This window comes from Alosa pseudoharengus, unplaced genomic scaffold (genome assembly GCF_046254945.1).
Source record: "Alosa pseudoharengus isolate Yale_2024_CS ecotype anadromous, Long Island Sound unplaced genomic scaffold, YU_APseudo_1.1 YU_APseudo_1.1_scf_1, whole genome shotgun sequence".
NCBI lineage: Eukaryota > Metazoa > Chordata > Actinopteri > Clupeiformes > Clupeidae > Alosa > Alosa pseudoharengus.
Window position 1 is genome coordinate 10119388 of NW_027468564.1, and position 22206 is coordinate 10141593.

The window sequence follows — 22206 nt, forward strand, 5'->3', positions numbered from 1 at the left end:
AGGGCATAGCCTCAGAGACTTAGCCTGGTGGGCCATCCTATACCATTGAAATGTATAGTCTGGAATCAAACCATTCACCTCGCTTAATCCAAGGGGCGGGCAGAGAATTGTCTTTCAAACTGCCTAGGCATGCAATAGGCCAGCGCTACGACCATATCCGTATCTGGTCGGCAAAACGGCAAATACATCCTTCTTCGAAAGGAATGACTTAAATGCATTGTGTTGCTCAACTTTCAAAGAAAAGCACAAGTCCAACTCCTCCAAAGTTGACGCCAACGCCGATTCAAACAACCGCTCCTCGTTCGCCATAGCCACCTTCCTTGTTGTTCACCGTCGCAGGACTGTCGTTATCCTGGTAAGCCGCCTTAATACTCTCTAACAAAATAGAGCGCTGTGACTGGATGACGTCCACGGTGTCAGCCAATAGAAATCCCTATGGTTTGATACTAGACATACAGGGTGAGCAAATTAATTTGCCGCCGCTAGGGTGCGTCTAGATTCTAGGCTATCAGAGACTGATCTGCAGCACTTGTCAGTGTAACGGATGCCAGCTAGCTTAGCTGTGCTTGTGGAACGTTGGTAAACCTCACTCCCCAACGCCTCAAGAGTGCTGCTGGCATGCGAGCCAGTAGCCTGGGCTATTGGCTCAATTGTTAGCGCGCTCGCCTCCTGATCCGAGGTGATGCTATTTGCGGGTTCGAGTCCGGACGTGTGCAGGGCTGAATCAAGCAGGTTCAACAACGCAGGTTACATCAGCATAGCCTATAAAACTATGGCAGGCTGCACTGCATCCTGGGTTAAAATACCTAAATAGCCTATTCTAAACTAACATGATGCACATTCCATTTCTGTGAATAAACATAATTTTTCTTTTCATGCACATCATGTGCATCGAGAAGTTCTCTGTTCATTGTTGCAGTGAGATTCCATTCTATAGAGCCCGTCGAAAAAAATCATCACACCTTAAAAGGGCTTCAATGAATTTATATTAACAGGGACACCATGTCACCATGCTGATTATATTGCTAATTATAACAACAGTGTGCGGGGACTGATATTGTACGCCTATCTTGCCAGTGGCAGGGGGGTTGCTGTCATCACCCCACATTTCATGAACTGTTGTGAAGTTAGGGATTAGGGATTTCAATTAATAGTACCCACCAGGGCCGGAGTGGGGCCACTTTTCAGCCCGGGAGTTTCACGCCCAAGACCGGCCCACTTTTTTAGTGGTGGTGGAAATTAGATAAATAAAGCAACATTTCAGCTCTTACTATTCTGTAGTTTTTATTAGTAGGCTACCAATATTCCACTATTCCACAAGGATAAGTTGATAAGGTTGATAACAAAAACAGGAAGGAAGAAATAAAGCATTTGAAATGTATCCCACAATTACACTAAGAGGCATATTGAACTATTGTTTACATGTTTTTTTTTTGCATGGGTCAGCTATCATGTTGTTGTTTGGTGATTTACTCCTTTACTACACCCACTTCTGAGCAAACAAGGCATATAGGTTGATCACGTAGCTACTGCGGTCATATACAGTTCTTTCTTACATAAAAGAACTTTAATTCATATGGTTAACTATTATCCTTTCTACTTGTCCCTGTAGTCATAGTTAATTTCGGGCTGATCATTTTCAGCGGGGGACTGGCTGATCTGCTGCTCAGAGGCTACTTTTGCTTTTAGGCCTAGACTACTGCATACAGATCAAGCTTGAGTTTTGTAATCAATATTTGCATGCTATTTGCAAAGTCTATGAATCGCCATATTGGATGATACAAAAAGGCTAATATTTCAATTAATTTAATATGTTGCTTGCGAATAGGTTGCCAATGCTACAACGTCCATAGCCCATTATCCCAATAATTACGCTGCTATAATCATGGCTATCTCTCTTTACCAGTTGCCACTTATGTTTGTCTTCTTCAAAAAAAATCTGGAAGCTTGGCACATTTGGCAGCATTTTCCTCCAATACTTTTCGTCTTTTTTACCTGGCCTTTTCAGTCCCTCAAGGCATCTTTCTACCATCCATCCTCCCTGACGCTTATCACTACGGTAGGGCCGGCCCGGCTGGTATCTAAACTTTTTAGAAAAGACGGGCTATATGGACCCAACCAATTAACTCTTCTTGGGAGGGGAGAACAACCCATGCAGAGGCTGTGGTGTTAGGCATAGAATGTGAACGTGTATAGCCAACTTTAAGAGAAGATAGATTAACGTGGCAAATGTCAATATTTTTCCTTTGACCTGCCCAAAAGTTAAGCGGCCCACCGGAAATTCTCCCGATTCTCCCGATTACCCACTCCGGGCCTGGTACCCACTGTAAAATATCAAATTAGTCCTTTCAGTATACTAAGTCCTTCCTTAGTATTTTCAGTGTAATTTTACTACTAAGGTCTTTGATCATTGTAAGGGCCCTCTATTATGCTAGGCTATCTAATTTTCAAGACAATAGGCTATGATGACATTGTGATTAAATCCGCAGACAAGGGGGGTTCAATTGTCATTCAGGACAGGGTTGCTTATGTACAAGAAATAGAAAGACAACTTGGTGACGTTAACTTTTATGCTCGCTTACACAGTGATCCCACAATGAAGTTTAGTGAGGAGATAAAGTCTATACTTAAGAGAGCTGTGTCTGACTCAATCATTGATGAAAATGAATATAAATACTTGCTACAGGCCAACCCGTTAAGACCAGTGTTTTACACTTTGCCTCTGTGCATGCCATGATCAACTTTTGATTCTTTGATATGGAAAGCAGGTTCTTTATTTTGGGCTGCTATTAGGCTACATTAGAATTTCAGCTCAAAGTTGGATACCATGTAGAAAGTTGCTGCAATTTCAAAACTCATGAACGGGAACGGCTACTGTACAAAAGAATGTTTCATATTGTCGTGTTCGATAAGGTCTACTGTTTATCCTTATAGCCTATATGATTTACCATGCGTTGAGTTTGTGAGATACTGTATACCACCGACAGTAATGGGTGGAGATGGACGAAGCGCTGTGTGCTGTGAATGCAAATATGATGAAATGTCATATATGCCCAACGTTAATTTTCACGCAAACCATTTATTACAGCACATAGCTGCTAATATTATTGGAAAGCTCCGCTTCCACTCTTTTGTTGGACATCTTGATTTATGTGAGATAAGTACTCCGTGAGCTATTCAGCAGAGAATAATGGATGTGAATTCGGACGCATATATTATTACTATATATTTTTAGGGGGCTTTTGATCATCTTAGGGTGGCTTCAGCCCCCCCAAAATAGGTCTAACGACGTCCCTGTGTGAAATGATGGTTAGGTGGTGGGGAAAGCTGTCTGTGGTGGAGTTCTCACTCTTGAAAACCTGGGAAAGTCTGATGTAACGTAAATTCTTTGTGACTTTGGCATATAGGCCTAATGAGACATATCTCATATACAATATCATACAATACAATATCATACATTGTGTCAGCCTTTTCTGCTTGTCATTCTACTTATGACATCGCTGACATCGGAACCCTATAAAAAGCCATTATTTAATTGGTCAGGAACTCTATTGCATACGAAATTTCACATCAAACGAGACAGTTTCGAATGTTTTTTTTTATTATTGAATTTTTTTTTTCATTTTCATTTCGTTCTCAGTGAGTACAGACTAATTAGAATAACTGTTTATTAACCTGCTTAATTTTGTGTGAATTTCATCCGAAATATTGGACTTGGTGTGGACAGGCCTTAAGACACATAAAACACCAACCAAACCATAATGTGCCACACTAGTCCTAATAATAATACTTTACAAAGACATGTCTAACACCAACCTTAATGTCTGCAGTTTGCAGTTAGGACTACACAGTCCCTTAGAGAGAAGCTGAACTCCAGAATCCCCCAGGTCGTTGTGACTTAGGTCCAGCTCTGTCAGGGAGTTTGGTGACTGTAGAACAGCAGCCACAATTCCACAGGACTTCTCTGAGAGTTTGCATTCAGCAAGTCTGCATAACAACACAAATAAAGACAAAATATTGCAGAGATGGATAAATGTAAGGGATACAATGTGCCCCTATAAATCAACACAATCAAGTGATCTTTCGCAGATCATTCCCATGCCAAATCACACACAAACACACAGACACACACACACACACGCTGTGAGACCTGACAAGACTTACAATGCACATGTACCAGTACCTGGGCAAAATGATAAATAAAGATGAACTGAACTGAAGTGAACATTTATTACACACACACACACACACACACACACACACACACACACACCTGAAAGATTTGTAATGTTATAAGAGGACAAGTGTATACATATAAGCAATTTATTTGTGGCACACCATCAACCACAATCCTGTAATGAAGATGGAATTTCCCAATTCATAACATCAAAATACATCAAGTGTACACCATCTTGCATTTTTTAAACAGTAAAGATACTTGTTTTAATTTAACAAACTGTTATAAAATGGGTATTACACATCAATGTACAAATATCTGCCATAAATCAAAACCCCTTTAAAGTGTCCCAGAGTGGGTGTGGCCCAATTAATCAATTACCCACACCTGTAGACTATTACTGACAGGCACATTTGCAAAAGCTCATTCAAATAAAACAGTGTCGTAAAACAGTGTAGTGCATCTTCACACATAAACCCAGACTAACATTGAATTTGCTCTGCAGGTCAGTCTGGGCCCATATTCACAAAGAATGTTAAGGCTAAAAGTAGCTCCTAACTGGGGAATTTAGGAGAAACTCCTAAAAATAATGGGCGTGTCACTCGTAATTTTAGGACTCCTAATTTGTTTGACTAAGAGTAATTCACAAAGCATTTTAGACCTAAAATAGCACCTAAGTCTGCGGGGACTGATATTGTAGGCCTATCTTGCCAGTGGCAGGGGTGGTGGCTGTCATCACCCCACATTTCATGAACTGTTGTGAAGTTAGGGATTTCAATTAATAGTACCTACTGTAAAATATCAAATTAGTCCTTTGAGGCCTAGGCTATTTTCAGTGTAATTTTACTACTAAGGTCTTTGGTCATTGTAAGGGCCCTCTATTATGCTAGGCTATATCTTTTTCAAGACAACAGGCTACCCATATCTGGGAAAATATGATGTGATCAGACATGCATATATATATATATATATATATATATATTATGTCAGCCTTTGGGCCCTATCATGACATTCTAAAGTGCATCGTCACTCGTCAAAAGTCTATTCAAATTTAGTAGGATGTCCAGTTCACATTGGGAGGGGTTTCGTTCTCAAAAGTGGAGCGCATGGCGTAACAAGGTGTTCCTAGGTCTATTAATCAGTCATATGGGTGTGTTTGGGGCGTAACATCATTTTAAACCAATGAGAATGACATCTGTCATTCCCTTTAACGGCGCAATGCGCGATATGTCAAATAAATGCATCGGTATTTTGGTATTCAACGGCGCATTTGAAGGAGGCTGCTTGCGAGACCGTATGGAATAGTCATTCTTAAACCATGCTTTACTAAAACCTAGCATAGCCTTCACAGATTTGCACTCGTCTATTATTTGAACTCATTGGCAAAGTGAAACTAACTTCACCAAGGAGTCAGTCAACGACAAGACAGTTATATGCAGTTACTTTCACTATTAACTGACAATGGGTTACCATCGAAAACATAGGCTGGAAAAAGCAACACTTACCCTAATGTTGCTCAAATGACTGAATAAAACAACATTTATCCTGCAGAGGAGTTGCTTATATCTCGTGACAGTGCGTCTTCAGCTGTGCTCCATACGTGTCTCTCGCCTCTCCCCTAATCACTTTTAACCGTCATTACCAATTTGCAAATGATGGTGAATAACTACTCATCATGAGATGTACAGTATTTCGTAATATCTTTATTCTAATTATGTTTCCCATTGTAATCGTGCAATTTGTAATGCTTTGCATGGACGTGCGCTGGTGTGCGTTCATGAATGATAGAAGGATGGTGCATGCACCTGCCAATATGACTGTTGACATGCGCTCTTAAAATAGCATATGGACAACTCGCCATTGACTTCTGACCAGGTTTAGGTGGTGTATGATAGCGATTTTTAGACAATGCGCCAGGTCCCTCCCTAGGTTGTTAATTGCCACACCCCTGGGCGCAATGCTTAAAAAATAAAGGTGCAAAATAACGAATTCAACTTCGCGCCGGTGAATAACGAACTTTACGCCATGCGCTGGTGACCCAAAATACAGCCCTGTATGTCAAGTGAAAATACTTTGTGTCTCATGATTGTTGCATTCATGTCACCTAGAGCATGCTGGTAGAAATATCTATTCAAAAGCACAGTTGATCTGTGCATGCCACGATCAACTTTTGATTCTTTGATATGGAAAGCAAGTTCATTATTTTGGGCTGCTATTAGGCTACATTAGAATTTCAGCCCAAAGTTGGATACCATGTAGAAATTTGCTGCAATTTCAAAACTCGGAAACGGCTACTGTACAATAGAATGCTTCATATCATCGTGTTCGGTAAGGTCTGCTGTTTATCCTGATAGCCTATATAATTTACCATGCGTTGAGTTTGTGAGATATACCACCGACAGTAATGGGTGGAGATGGACGAAGCGCTCTGTGCTGTGAATGGAAATATGATGAAATGTCATGTATGCCCAATGTTAATTTTCACACGAACCATTTTTCACAGCACCTAGCCGCTAATATCATTGGAAAGCTCCGGTTCCACTCTTTTGTTTGACATCTTGATTTATGTGAGATAAGTACTTCGTGAGCTATTGAACAAATAATAATGGATGTAAATTTGGACGCATATATTATTACTATATATTTTTAGGGGGCTTTTGATCATCTTAGGGTGGCTTCAGCCCCCCAAAATTGGTCTAACAACATCCTTGTGTGAAATGATGGTTAGGTGGTAAGAGGTGGGGAAAGCTGTCTGTGGTGAAGTTCTCACTCTTGAACACCTGAGAAAGTCTGATGTAACGTATATTCTTTGTGACTTTGGCATAGGCCTAATGAGACATATCTCATATACAATATCATACAATACAATATCATACATTTTGTCAGCCTTTTCTGCTTGTCATTCTACTTATGACATCGCTGACATCGGAACCCTATAAAGTCATTATTCAATTAGTCAGGAACTCTATTGCATACGAAATTCCACATCAAACGAGACAGTTTTATTTTTTTTTATTATTGCTTTTTTTTTCATTTTCATTTCATCCTCAGTGAGTACAGACTAATTAGAATAACTGTGTTTATTAACCTGCTTAATTTTGTGTGAATTTCATCCGAAATATTGGACTTGGTGTGGACAGGCCTTAAGACACATAAAACACCAACCAAACCATAATGTGCCACACTAGTCCTAACAATAATCCTTTACAAAGACATGTCTAACACCAACCTTAATGTCTGCAGTTTGCAGTTAGGACTAGACAGTCCCTTAGAGAGAAGCTGAACTCCAGAATCCCCCAGGTCATTGTGACTTAGGTCCAGCTCTGTCAGGGAGTTTGGTGACCGTAGAACAGCAGCCACAATTCCACAGGATTTCTCTGAGAGTTTGCATTCAGCAAGTCTGCATAACAACACAAATAAAGACAAAATATTGCAGAGATGGATAAATGTAAGGGATACAATGTGCCCCGATAAATCAACACAATCAAGTGATCACATACATTCACAGTAAACATACATATAACACATACACACACAGTAGACACATGTATGCATGCATGCACATGCACACACACAGGCACACCCACAAGCCACAAGCACATGCATGCACACACACACACACACACACACACACACACACACACATAAACACGTACATGCACATAATTCAAGAATTTCTCAGAATTATGAACAGGCAAGATGGGGGTGGGGTTGTATAAAATGTATTTTACATGTGAAATCTATGAACTAATGGCGTTTTACAAACGGAAGTTCGGGAGGAGCGTGACGGAATTTGCCACGCCTCCTTCTTCAATCAGTCAGGTTATTTATTCGCAGTCTACCTGCCGAAGTTGCAGCATCGGTGTTACTCCGCTCGCAGTGACTACCGGTTTGCTCGCTTGTCTCAAGCAGAACTTGCTGCCCACTATCTGTTACAGACTTTCATGGTCTAGGTTGCGTGGGAAACTACTGCAGGGAGGTAGTTCTTATCTTGTTGCTTTGTATTAGAGCTGTTTGTAAAGCCCACTCGTTCCTGCTGAATGTTGAGATACATGTCACAAACATGTAGGCTAGCCTACTAGATGAAGGCACTTGTTTAGCTATTTGCCTTACTTGTTTTAGCTAACAACTTTTCGGTCACATTGGCTGTGTTAATAGTTACAGGCTCACGGAGTGCTTGTCTAGAGGCATAGGGTGAACTGAAGTCAGTGTAGGCTAAATATCCCGTGAATCACACTTGAACATTGCAAGCGGCCATGTTATATAGACGTGACATTTCTGATAAATCAGGCTTCCAGTCCTTCGTGGTTCTTTGGTAAAGTTTGCTTGGAATTGTGTTAACCAACGTGTTGTCTATCCTAAGTTGTTTGTCACTCAAATTTGCTTCAGTAGCCAATGTGCCTGTATTCCGTGATTTGCATGGGTCCCAGCTTGTAACTTCTAACACGTTACATCTCTTGCCACTTTGTTTGTTTTAGCAAGCAACTAGCTTCCCTCATTGCAGATGGCTAATGGTTAGCCTACACATGAAGTTGGTACTATGCTACAAACTGCTGCCGTTTGCCAAGGGTAATTGTATAACGTTAGCTAAAATTACCTAGCCTACTGTTTTGATTTTAGTAGGCTACTGACTAGCCTACTCCTGCTAGTCAGTGTGTGTCACCGTGGGCTATGCAGTGGGTTCTAGCTTAGCTTGTAGGCTAATTCCTGCTACATTATTTCAATAATAACTTTAAAGTCTCAATTGCCGTGACGAGTTTCTATCTCATTAAAGATCAGTAGTAGACCTACATAACAAACAGCTAACAAACTCAGCTGCGTTCTACAGCTAACACATCTACATGTTGCTGACTGCTACCACTTTGCCTGTTTAAAGAGTCTTATCTCGGCATTTGATTTGTGATAAGAACAGTTTAACATGCATTAGTATTGAACGCATTGCGCTGCGGTGTTCATGATGCTAACCTTTAATGAACACCAGGCTGAACTGTCATTCGGCCAGATTCTGTGCCGCAACAATCTGGTATCATTCTGATCCAGACATGCACAAATATGGAGTTGAGGTCAGTTTTGCCGCTTTTACCCCCACCTCAATGCCGGCTTTGGCCGTAAGGCAGCTGATACACAGGAGCTGTTGCTCTGTCGCTCATTGCTAAGAGGGCAAGGAAGGAATTTTTTCTCCTTTAAAGTGTTTGGGAGTTTTTTCGCCTTCCTCTGTGTTGAGAGTGCCAGCATATTAAAGCCTTCCCTAGCTGACCATGGGAGCACAGGTACACCAGCGTGTAGCTTTGCTCTGTTACACTCCTAGCTGACCATGGAAGCACCTACACCAGCGTGTAGCTCTGCTGTTCCGTGGAATCCTCTCTAATAATGTGCTGCTCACCACTTTTCTTGCTGTTAGCTACAGTATTTTAATTGGTTTCCATAGCACCTCATATTGCTAAATTGGCGCTATTGCTATCCCTGGATTACTCAAACTCAATTATCACAACTCTATGTAATTATACGCACTATCCTGGGGTGTTAGGCCTGTATCATCAAGCATGTTGTAAGCAACAGCCTACAACTACTATCGTCTCCATTGTACTTGGTGGCTAAATGTAATTTGCTCATTTTGAATTGCTTGATAGGTGTTGGCTAAAATGTTTAAGAATGTATGTTTAAATTTCAAATCAAGGCCAACACTTTCCCGATTTTCTCCTGAAACTTGTCCTCAGTCAGAGTGTTGAGCTCAATCCTTTTTCTTTCCCTCCCGCTAGCCAATCAGCCAAGCACCTGCGCCGTAGTGTGGAGCTCCGTTCCTCCGGCGTCTCTCCCTTTGTGCAACATGCTTTGTCAACCCAGCAAGTTATGGGTGCCCGCGTGCAGCCCTCTACCTTGCCTTCCACTACTGCGGTCTCTTTTCTCTATTCCAGCTAATCAAGCCTCTTCTCTTTGCAGACCCAGGGTGCTGTGCAACCTCCTCCCCCTCCCCTGTAGCGACCGCGTCGCTACCTTTCCCCTTTCCCCATCATCTCCCACCGGTGTGAACCGCCTTCGTGCCCGTGTCTCTTCCCCAGCCAGGGACCGCGTCCCTGGTTCTCCCTCACCCCTCTTTCCCTGGATTGGTGTCACCACCCATGGGGTCACCCAGTGTTTCCCATACATTGACTTATTTGTAGCGGCCTACCACAATATCAACATTGACCACCACACAATGATTTTCCAGGTTGTATTAAATTGTGCTTTAATCTGGTTAGCATCATAACCATGCTGTGCTAATTTGATAAACTGTTCCATTCAAGTTAATTCTGCAAACCAACCACCACAATTGGAATTCAATTCTGTGGGAAACACTGGTCACCGCATCCTTCAAACAATGTTTTCCAGATCACACCCAGGTCAGTCTTCTCTTTCCGCTCTTCATGTTTGCTCTTTACAAACCCTTTTGCTTCCTTTTTTTAAGGTGCCTTAGTTGCCCTCATCTTTGGGCTGTATACACGGATCCTGCTGACTCCTGCCTGCACAGTGACTCCTGCACGATCCCCCCAGAGCAATTTGGCTGAGCCATAGACTCTGCCAAGCATGGGTTTCTTAACATCCATTAATCAGTTTTAGCTTCAAGATGGCTCTTCAGGCTCTTCACTTGTACTAATCTATGTGTCAATGCCTAACCTACTCCAGCCTAGCCGCTTGCTCTCATTCTCTAAATTTCTTCTCATGCTCTTGAATGCAAACTGCCTCTATTAAAGTGTTTGCTACAGGTTCATATTTACTCTCTAGATTGGCTACCATAATGCTAGGTAGCTCAGCGTTCTCTACAAACTTAATACAGCAAAGTAGAAACCTGTAAACCCTCATTGGTTTTAAGGGCAACAGCACAGTACACTCCTGCAAGATCCCTGCAAAGCACTCCATGACCCTGGCTAGGGATCTTGCCAAACAGCAGAATTGTAGTTTGTAATTTGGAATGTTAACTTTATGAATCACTCACAAATCTTCGAATCACATGCCATGAGCATCAGCAACTACATCAGTCCTCTATTCCCACTGCACTGGTCCCGAGCTCCGCTACTGCAAGCTGTACTCCCCTGCACTGACCCCGAGCTCTGCAACTGCAAGCTGTACTCCCCTGCACTGACCCCGAGCTCTGCAACTGCAAGCTGTACTCCCCTGCACTGACCCCGAGCTCTGCAACTGCTAGCTCATTGCCTTGCATGTCATGTTAAGTGCATGTTATGTGTGCAAGTGCATGCCTGTTCAGTTAGCTCTCAAGCTTCCCATTACTTCAGGATTGGTAAAGCCACCACCGCGGCTGGTGGTCTGACCAATCCGCTAAGCACTCCTTTACCCTGGTTAGGGATCTTGCCAAACAAGTTTGCTGTTTTGCGTGTCAACTCATAGATTGGCATTTGCATCATCATTAGACCTCCATCTGCCATAGACGACAGGCGCCCCTGGCTGTCTTAATTCAAGTCGTTCCTCTATCGCATCCCCATTAGATCCCCCATTTGATACAGATGACGGACGCTCCGTCACTTGCTTCTGTTTTCAAATGCAGCTCAAAGCTGTTCTAACGCAAGTCGGAATCCCAGCAGACCGTTACTCAACTTATTCTTTAGGATTGGTGCAGCCACCACTGCGGCAAATAACGGTCTGTCCGATCAAGCCCTCAAAACTCTCGGCCGGTGGTCCTCCAACGCCTATCACTCATATATCAGATCAAATCTCTGATCTGAGGAAGCGCACCTCGCGCACTCCCATTGAATTTGCTCAGCGTGGTTCTTGCCATAGGGTCCTTCATCTTCAAATGCAATTTTTGGGGTGTATGGCGGAATCCTGCCCGACTCCTGCCTGCGCAGTCGACTCCGGCACGATTCCGCGAAGCCCTTCAGGACCATGGCCAGAGACCTCGCCAAACATGCTTTTCTATTATGCTTTTATGTATTATGCTTTTATGTCTTTATGCAAATTCAGGAATGTGAACTAGTGAAATCATGTTTTGGTACTTGTTGTCTAGCAGATACCAGTGAGAATTGAGTGTGCATAATGCAATTCAGTGAGACGGTTAGAATCATATATGCCTTTCACCTTTTGTTTTTAGCCAGCAGCCAGACCAGCAGATACCCTGACTTTGCTGAATTACTGAAGCTAAGCAGGCTTAGTAAGTACCTAATAAGAAACCTCCTTGCAAGAGTAGGTTCCTACTGGAAGTGGTGTTTGTGGCTGGCCAGTAGGTGGCACTCTTCCCTGTGGCCAAAAGCCACCAAACAAATATCAATCCCAATGTCCTATTGCAGTGACAGGGACACTGTACTGCAGGAGACGTTTTCCTTTGCATGAATGTTAAATTGAGGTCCTGACTCACCATGGTTGTTAAAGATCGCATGGCACTTATCGCAAAGAGTAGGTGGTTCCCTGATTTGCTTTATTTATCTACACATACATAAAGACACACACACATGCACACACACACACACACACACACACACACACACATATAAAAACACACATACACAAAGACACATAAACACACACACACCCACACTACACATGCGCACACACACACACACACAGTACAACAGTACATGGACACACACAACACGCACACAAACACATAAACACACATACATACACACACACACACACACACACACACACACACACACACACACACACACACAAAAACACACACAAAACACATATACACAAAAACAACCACACACTCTGCACACACTCAATTACAAACACACAAAAAAGGAACAAATTAGGAAATGAACACAATTTGACAAGCGTGACTTATTTTTGTGGAAAAAATGTCCTGGACTGGGCGGCGGTCATATTTTGTACCGCTCTGCGGTACATCTAGTTATTACATTGTGTGATCAATATGCCAGAATAAATACACTGGTACACATAGCATACACTGGTATTTGTACCAGACGGGGTATTAATAGAACAACACATTGCTGGGTGCACCGGGGTACAAATAGCATACATTGATATTTGTACCAGACGAGGTACTAATAGGACACATTGCTGTGTGCACCGGGGTATGAATATAATTCACTTCTAATTGCACCAGGGTACGAATAGCATACACTGCTAATTGTACCAGGGGTGCAAATAGCCTTACCCTTATAATATTTACTTTCCTCGCAAACCGTTCACCACAGCAATTAGCAGCTAACATCGTTTAAAAGCTGAAAAAAAGCTCTTTCATGTGATGTGATACTTCTGATGTCTGTGTGATGAGTAGGCTACTTCGGGAGCAGTTCAACTGAGAAGAATGGGTGATTTTGGACGCACTTTCTTTCACTCCACTGCGTAAAAGACAAAATTAATTTGCGCTGTGAATGCTAAGATTATTTTGACAGGCTATAGGCTAAATAAAAATAGCTATTAGTCTGACGCAAAGCAAAATATTGAAAGAAGGGGGCACCAAGGCCACTGTGGCCTGTAAACCTCTGATTTTCAAAGGGGCATCACGGCAAACGCAAGGGGCATCGATGGCCATGGCTGTCGTGGCCGCCGTGAAATTCTTACCCTTGTAAGTATGTATGTATGTATATAAATAAATAAACAAACACATACAATTTAAATAAACAAATAAATCCAGACTACAACTTGATGTTTCTGGTTCTCTAGATTACATACTGAAGTGTTTCAACTTTGCGGTGAGGATCCTCCAGTGTAGCAGATAACAGCTTCTGTGCTGATCCTCCAGAATGATTGTTGTTCACATACAGCTCTTTCACACAGGAGGGGTTTATCATCAGGGCCAGAGCCAGACAAACATAACCTTCATCTGACACACCACATTTGCTGAGTCTGAGAGAGAAAGAGAGAAAGGGGGGGGGGCATTTTATAATTAAAAGCCTGTACACACCAGATACGTCATGAAATCCCGGAGTGAAGATTTCAACTTAACACGTCACATATGATATACTGTAGGCCAGCGCAGTGCAGTCGAACCACGAAACACAATCGGTTGAGCCCACCAGGTTCAGTCCATGGAGATCGACTTTTCTTTCAAGAAAAAATCCTCCGTGTTAACTAGTCTACGTGTTAGGTTTAGTCTACGTTGACTGTTCCACTAGGTCGCTAAAAGAATGTGTAAAACAAACCGTAGGCTACAGTACATTTGAGGCGACACACAAACACAACACACCTCTTAGCAGGACCAGCAGCGGAGACTGGTCACTGGTGGGCAGGGTGTCAATGTGTCAATATACAAAATGAAACATCAATGATGTCGTTTGAATAAACTAATTAGCTCTATCTCTTTTTCTCATCGTCAGTGTCGGTCAGAAAACTGTGTTGCCTTATAGCCTGACCGTCTCATGCAACCTAAGCACACGTATGCATCACATGACTTACGTAGCAAATCCCAGTGCACCTCTCCCCAGATAGATGAACTGACGAATATAATTAAAGCACTTAATAAAATAATAATTATACACAACTTAAATGAAATTTACAGTAGGTAAATACAATATTCTAATTAACAAACAAATAATAATTTGCAACAAATAATAAACTCAAATTGGCTCTTACATATCCGGCCCCTAATTGTTTATGCAGTGGGCAGAACAATTACCAAACTATCACTCAATAAGAGCCATCAAACTATATAATCTTTCAAGTTACTCTAACATTGTACATATCACACAAGTTTAATCATCAACACTATGAGTCCAGTTCAACAGTCTTAAAGTCCTTTTATCCTGACTCTTGTATCAGGCAAAGCTTACTCACAGGTCGGTCAAGTTGGTTGGTCTTCGTTTGTACGATAGCTCGCCTTACCACACCTTTGGCATCTGGTAGAGTCTTCGTGATGCGTCCCATAATCCAAGAATTACGTGGAGCAGCCTGGTCTGCTATTAAGACGATGTCTCCCACTTGAAGGTTCCTTCTTGGTCTTGACCACTTCTGCCGATTTTGAAGTAACGGCAGGTACTCTTTGAGCCACCTGGCCCAAAACAGGTCAGCAATGTACTGCACCTGCCGCCATCGTCGTCGAGCATATTGGTCATTCTTTGAGAAGAGTCCAGGCGGGATGCTTGGTTGAGCTTTCAGAAGCAGCAGGTGGTTGGGTGTTAGGACATCTAAATCATTGGGATCGTCCGAAGCCGGTGTGAGAGGCCTGTTGTTAATGATGGACTCCACCTCACACATGACAGTTAGCAGTCCTTCATCATCCAACCTCTGCTGTCTGACAATTGAGTTCAAGATCTTCCGTACTGTACGAATCTGTCTTTCCCATACACCACCGTGATGAGAGGCTGCAGGGGCATTGAAGATCCATTTGACTCCCTTCTCCATCATTGCATTAGCAATTCTTGTCTGGTTCAGTTCTTCCAGTGCTTCACGTAACTCCCTTTCGGCACCAACAAAATTTGTCCCATTGTCTGAGCGCATGATCTTGGCTTGTCCTCTTCTGCATGTAAAACGTCGGAGCGCATTTATGCAGGAGTCGGTGTCCAGACTATGGGCAATCTCAATGTGGACGGCTCTAATGTTAAGGCAGGTAAAAAGCACTCCATACCTTTTGACATGGCCTCGACCTCTCTTGACCTCGAAAGGCCCAAAAAAGTCAACTCCTGTGTTGGTAAAAGGAGGCTGATCCGGCATGATGCGGTCCAATGGGAGATCAGCCATCTTTTGCTCTCCCAACCTGCTGTTGAGTCTTCTGCAGACTGTGCATTTAGAAATTATGCCTCTGATTGCTGAGCTAGCTTGAGGTATCCAATACTTAGTGCGCAGCCTGGATAGTATATAGTTGCGTCCGCAATGACCTATTTCTTTATGGATGTGTTGCAAGATAAGAGCAGCAACTGTTGACCCCTTGAAAATAATTGCAGGGTGTTTCGTCTCCTCTGGCATGGATAATCTGGAGAGTCGCCCACCAACCCTAACAATTCCATCCTTCAGAAATGGATCTAATTTGTAGATGGAGCTGGTCTTTCGAACATTTCCACCTGTTTGAAGAGCCAAGATTTCCTCTGGGTAAGTCTGTAGCTGACTAAACCGTATTAGCTCCATTTCAGCCTCTTCCAGATCTTCTATGGCGAGCACTGCTGGTTTCAGAGTCATCTTAAACTTTTTCATGTGTGCTGTTGCCAGCAACTCATGTTGTTTAGAGCAGCTTTCTGATAATCTGATTTTGTCCTTAAACACTTTTCTTTCCTCTCTTAATTGAAGCAGCATTTCTTTCAGCTTCAAAAGCCAAGCCACTGCCCTTTTCAGCCGTGCCCAATCGGAGTAGTGGGAAATGAGCATATCCAAAGCATGCGCCTTTTCCTGAGCAACCTCTTCTACTCTTACTGCACAGGACTTGACTTCGGTATCCTCTATAGCTATGTCTGTTAAGTAAGGCAATTTTGGCCAATCCTCCTGAGACTGTAGAAGGAAGCTAGGGCCTTGCAACCAAGTCTTGCTTTCCACGAATTCCCTCACCTTCAGTCCCCTCGAGGCTTGATCCGCCGGATTTTCTGATGACTTTACATAGCGCCATTGGGAAGGACAACAGTGATCCCTTATCACTGAGACTCTGTTTTCGACAAAAGTCTTGAAGCGACTGTGTTCATTTCCAATATATCTCAAAACTGTGGTGCTGTCAGTCCAAAAGATAGAGTCTTGGAGTGACACCTGCAGTTCGCGTTGTAACATTTGGTCCATCCTTACAGCCACCACTGCAGCTGTTAGCTCCAGCCGTGGGATTGTTACATGTTTCAAAGGTGCTACCCTTGCCTTTCCCATCAACAGAGTGCTACTCTTCTCTCCTTTTTCATTTGTCAGGAGTAAGTAAGTGGCGGTGCCGTAGCCATTTTCCGATGCATCAGAAAAATGGTGTAATTGTGCTGAATGCAAAGGTCCAAATTTCATCGGCTTCACACACCTGCTTACTGTGTATCCCTCTAGCAGCTTTAGTTCCAACAACCATTCTTGCCATCTGCGTGCATGTTGGTCACTGATTTCTTGATCCCAGCCATACTTCTCATCACACAGAGCCCTCAGGATTTGCTTTGCAGGCAGAATAGCTGGTGCCAAAAATCCAAGTGGGTCGTACAGTGCATTAACGACAGACAGGATCCCACGCCTTGTCATGGGCTTTTCAGGAATATTCAGCTGGAACTTAAAACTGTCTGTGTTTGTGCACCACTGGACACCCAGGGCACGTTCTAGGGGAAGAATGTTGTGACTTAAGTCTAAGTCTTTGACCTCAGTGGCTCGATCTTCTTCTGGGATGGTCAACAGAACAGCCTTACTCGAACTAACCCACTTCATCAGTTGGAAGCCTCCCTTAGCACAAAGTGCTCTTAGATCTCTCACAAGATCAACTGCCTGAGCCTCTGATGAAACTGACTTCAAACAGTCATCCACGTAAAAGTTGTGGAGAACTGTGTTAACTGCTTCTTGGTTAGCTGTTTCTCGGTTGTCTTCGGCTGTTTTTCTCAAGGCATAGGATGAGCAACTTGGTGAAGACGTAGCACCAAAAAGGTGAACAGTCATTCTGAATTCCTTAATCTCTTCATCCAGGTTGCCCTCCGGCCACCACAAGAAGCGAAGAAGATCTGAATCTTCCTCAGGGACTTTGACTTGATAGAACATGGCCTTAATATCTGCCATCAACGCCACTGGTTCCTGCCTAAATCTTGTCAGGACACCAACAAGTGTGTTGGTAAGATTTGGACCCTGCAACAGCTGCTCATTTAGAGAGACTCCTCTGTATGATGCTGTGCAGTCAAAGACTACGCGAATCTTCCTTTTCTTGGGGTGGTACACTCCATGGTGAGGAATGTACCACACCCTACCATCCTCACGCAATAGTTGTTCCGTAGGGACCTTGACTGCATAGCCCTTCTCAATTACATCATCCATGAATGCCTTATAGTCCTCATGGAAGCTTGCATGTCTTTTTAACTTCCTTTTCAGGCTGATGACTCGCTGTTCTGCGATACAGCGATTGTTCGGCATTTTCATTGTCTCATCTTTCAAAGGCAAACCAATGCAGTAATGGCCATTCAACAGTTTAGCTGAATTGGCCACCATAGACATGAATTTGTGGTCATCCTGTGACATTTCTTCCTTTTCTTCACAGTCACGCTCTGGGAAGTCTGCATTGTACTGTTGACGTAACAGTTCCTCTATCTCAATGACTGAAAGACGGTTGACTGTGTGTCTCTGGCTGTCACATTGTTTTAGTGGTCCATTTACCACCCAGCCTAATGCAGTTCTCACCGCATAGGGTCCATCCCCTTCACTATGTATAACTTGCCATGGCTCCATTGCTCTTGGGACATTGGTGCCTATAAGCAGCCCAACTTCAGCTTCGATGCAAGGTAAGGACACTTCTTTCAGGTAAGGCCATATTGCAATGTCCTCCTGTTTGGGGATGTTCTCCTTTTGTACTGGAATGAAGCTATGGGTAAATACTCTGGGCAGGTCAATGTAGGTATCCTCATCCACACCACAGACTTCTAAATCCGTCAGGACAGATGTCTTCAAAGCTTTACTATCATCTGCCCTATTACAGCCCATGGTGTTAAGAAGAATTTGAGTTTGTCTGCCCCTAATGTTCAGCTTTGTTAGGAGATCATTAGTGCAAAAGCTTGCTGTGCTACCCGGATCTATGAACGCATATGTTTCCACATATCTATGACTCCTCTTTGATTTGATTTTGACAGGCAAAACAGCTAGTGCACAATTTCCTCCGGCCCCAGTGTAGGCACATGCTTCCTGTTTCAGAGCGACACAGGCGTTGGAGATTTCTTTGACATCAGAGTTATCTATTTTCTTGTCATCGGCAGACACACTGCCTTTTCTGTCAAAGTGCAAAATATCTGGATGTCTCTGAGAACACGTTTGACACTTTGCTCTCTTTTTGCAGTCCTTACTGAGGTGCCCTGGCGAAAGACATCCGAAACACAGACCTTTAGATTTTAAGAAATCTAGTCTTTCTTTGTGAGGTAGCTCTTTTATCTTTCTACACTCAATGAGAGCGTGTGTGTTATGACAGTAAGCACAAGGTTTCTGTAAAGTAACAGCAGGAGCTTTCCTTATTGTCACATCTTGTTCCTTTTCTTCTTGTGTAGCCATAACACCTGTAGCAAAGCTGCTGCTTCCCTTTTGGCCGCTTCTCATGGCTTTCTTGTCCCTTGTAAACTTGTCCTTTCCTTCCTTGATCACATGAGACTCTGACATGCTTCCAAACAGTGGATCCATTACAATTCTGGCCTGCCGCACGATGTAATCGACCAGTTCAGAGAACCTTGCACGCCCTTTCCCTTTCTCTTGTATTTCAAAAGCAGTCACTCTCCACTTTTCACGCAGTTTATAAGGAAGCTTGGAAAGAACAGTACGCATATTAGTAGGGTTGTCCATTTCTTCCATGAACTCTAAATCACCCATGGTGTTCTTGCAGCCAGTAAGGAACAGCGCATACGCATTAAGAGCTTTGCCATCCTCCATCTTGATGTTGGGCCAATTCAAAGCTTTCTCCATGTAAGCATTTGCAATCTTTAGCTCATTGCCATAGTGTTTCTGCAATAACCTTCTAGCTTCTTTATAGCCTCTTTCAGGCAGCATATGCTCACAGCTACGGACCAGTTCCTGCGATTCACCACTGGTATATTGCTCCAGATAATAAAACATATCTTGGTAAGTATCAGCTTTGCTAACTACAGCATGTTCAAATGCTCTAATGAACGATTTGTAGGTGAGAGGATCACCTTTGAATACTGGAACCTCTTTGCGTGGCAGACTTGTTAAATTATGCTGTTTGACCAGCATTTCTGTAATGACACTTTGTTTCTGCAACACTTGATGGAGGTCTCTATCATCATTGTCTTTTTGTTTTGCAGGTTGTCTCTGCCTGTTCGACATTGGCTGGTATACCCCAGTTCTGGAACTCTGCAATCCTTGTCCTACTGATGAGTGCATGCTATCCGTTTGTTCCTTTACCTTTGCCCTAGCAGGCCACTTAGACACATAACTGTTCATTCCATCATCCTCATATGTCTCTAACACCTTCAATTTCGCAGTGGATTCTGCTAGTGCTGCATCAACTTCCAACCTTTCTCTTCTAGCTTTAAACTTAGCTTCTTCAAGATCAAGAGCTTGCATTTGTTCTAATGCAGCCGCTCGAGCAATGAGTGCTGCATGTTCAGCCTCCTCTTTAGCGCGCACTGTGGATAAAGAGCTTCGTGAGGATCTTCCTGACCTAGCTGAAACAACAGATCCATGTCTACTTTTAGGTCTGCAATCCATCAGATTAACTTGTGAAATGCTATCGCCCACATCCACATCATCTGTTTCTAGCAGGACATCTGAATATGTACTTGGAGCCTCCTCCTTACTTTCAAGCTGACGACTGACCCATTCTGAATAACTTTCCCCATATTCTTTTGCTGATGTTATTTTAGTAGCAAACCATTGCTGGTCTAATTTTCTCTCCTCTTCATCCATTAAAAGTATTATGGCATCATTAAGTTCCACTAAATCTTTATGCAAATTCCACATATCACTCTGCAAAAGTGCACTCTGTGCTCTACCAACTGCACCTTTTGTCATTCTGTCATTATTTTTCATATGCTCATCAATTTCTTTCATTTTGACAGTGAGCTGGGCGAATTTTCCTTTCCTTGTTCCGATTAGCCTATGCAGTTTTTCTTGCAATGCCTTTTCAGTGGGCTTTGGCGCCCTCTTGAGGCTACAATCGTCGGGTGTTAATTCGTTTCCAGAAAGTTCTGCCATCTTCATTAATCAGTGCACACAATTCACTAGCAAGTGTCCAAAATCGTTTTTCTTCGACAGCAAATGCTAATGTCCTTCTACTTCTTTACAGTGCAGAGATTCCCAAAATATTAGATGGTTCCAAACTTTACTATTTCAATCAAGCACCGCGATCTTTACTGCATGACTCAGCACTTTTCTCTTGGCAATGGCAGCTACTATTAGCATGGTAAAGCTTCAGCTTTAGCTCACCTTTTCTTCCGACTTCTTTCTAGCTTTGATGGTGTGCTCACTCGTTGGACTTCCACATCTTAGTCATGCTCTTAACATGGGTTTCCTTCGTGTCTTCTTCAATCCAAGCAAAGTTTTCTGACTAATATAAGTGGCACTCTCGTCTTTGTAGGATAACCTATGCCACTAACGGAGCAGGCGATTGGCAGCTAGTGTGACTCGACCATAAATAAAACATTCAAACTCAAAAATCCTTTTCAACTGTTTACTTAAAAATAAATGTGTCAATATACAAAATGAAACATCAATGATGTCGTTTGAATAAACTAATTAGCTCTATCTCTTTTTCTCATCGTCAGTGTCGGTCAGAAAACTGTGTTGCCTTAGGGTGCATTCAGAGCACCTCGGAATGACAAGGACCGCCCCCATGGCTACTTTGTTTTTCCGACAGCAAGTGTTCAAGTGCTTAGCCATCGAATGTGTGACAAACACGGATGCCACAACAAAGGTTAAAACATACACTCACTAATCCTAAACAAACAACTGTATTTGCTTAAAATATAGTGTAAGATGCTCGTGAAAGAAATATATGCAGCTTTTCAAGTGATAAAAAGGGCAAATTCCCAAGTTCACATTAAAACTGTTGGACATGAAAGGCCACATGGACTACAAACGAACTACAACGTGACGACAAAAGTGATGACGAGCCCCTAACTGGGCAACTCTGTTAGCAAAATCTAGCCCCAGTTTCCGACCTCCGACTCACACATTAAGTGACGTGAATGACGCGGAATGATGATGTTTTCACTCGGAGAAAGGTTTTTACGAAGCCCATGAACGCTAGGTTATAGCCTGACCGTCTCATGCAACCTAAGCACACGTATGCATCACATGACTTACGTAGCGAATCCCAGTGCACCTCTCCCCAGATAGATGAACTGACGAATATAATTAAAGCACTTAATAAAATAATAATTATACACAACTTAAATGAAATTTACAGTAGGTAAATACAATATTCTAATTAACAAACAAATAATAATTTGCAACAAATAATAAACTCAAATTGGCTCTTACAAACG

The 22206-nt window shown here is 42.7% G+C and overlaps 2 protein-coding genes across 3 annotated transcripts in view; both read right to left on the reverse strand.

The window, feature by feature from the left end:
• Positions 1-22206, reverse strand: part of LOC143136408 (NACHT, LRR and PYD domains-containing protein 3-like) — a 151150-nt gene that overhangs the window by 91191 nt on the left and 37753 nt on the right. The gene's annotated exons all lie outside the window — the stretch shown is intronic.
• Positions 1-22206, reverse strand: part of LOC143132364 (NACHT, LRR and PYD domains-containing protein 12-like) — a 46116-nt gene that overhangs the window by 14764 nt on the left and 9146 nt on the right. The window contains exons 5-6 of the mRNA XM_076292229.1: positions 13814-13987; positions 7407-7577 (exon numbers count right to left, since the gene is read on the reverse strand). Of these exons, the coding sequence (XP_076148344.1) occupies positions 7407-7577; positions 13814-13987 (345 nt within the window). The remainder of the gene's footprint in view (positions 1-7406; positions 7578-13813; positions 13988-22206) is intronic.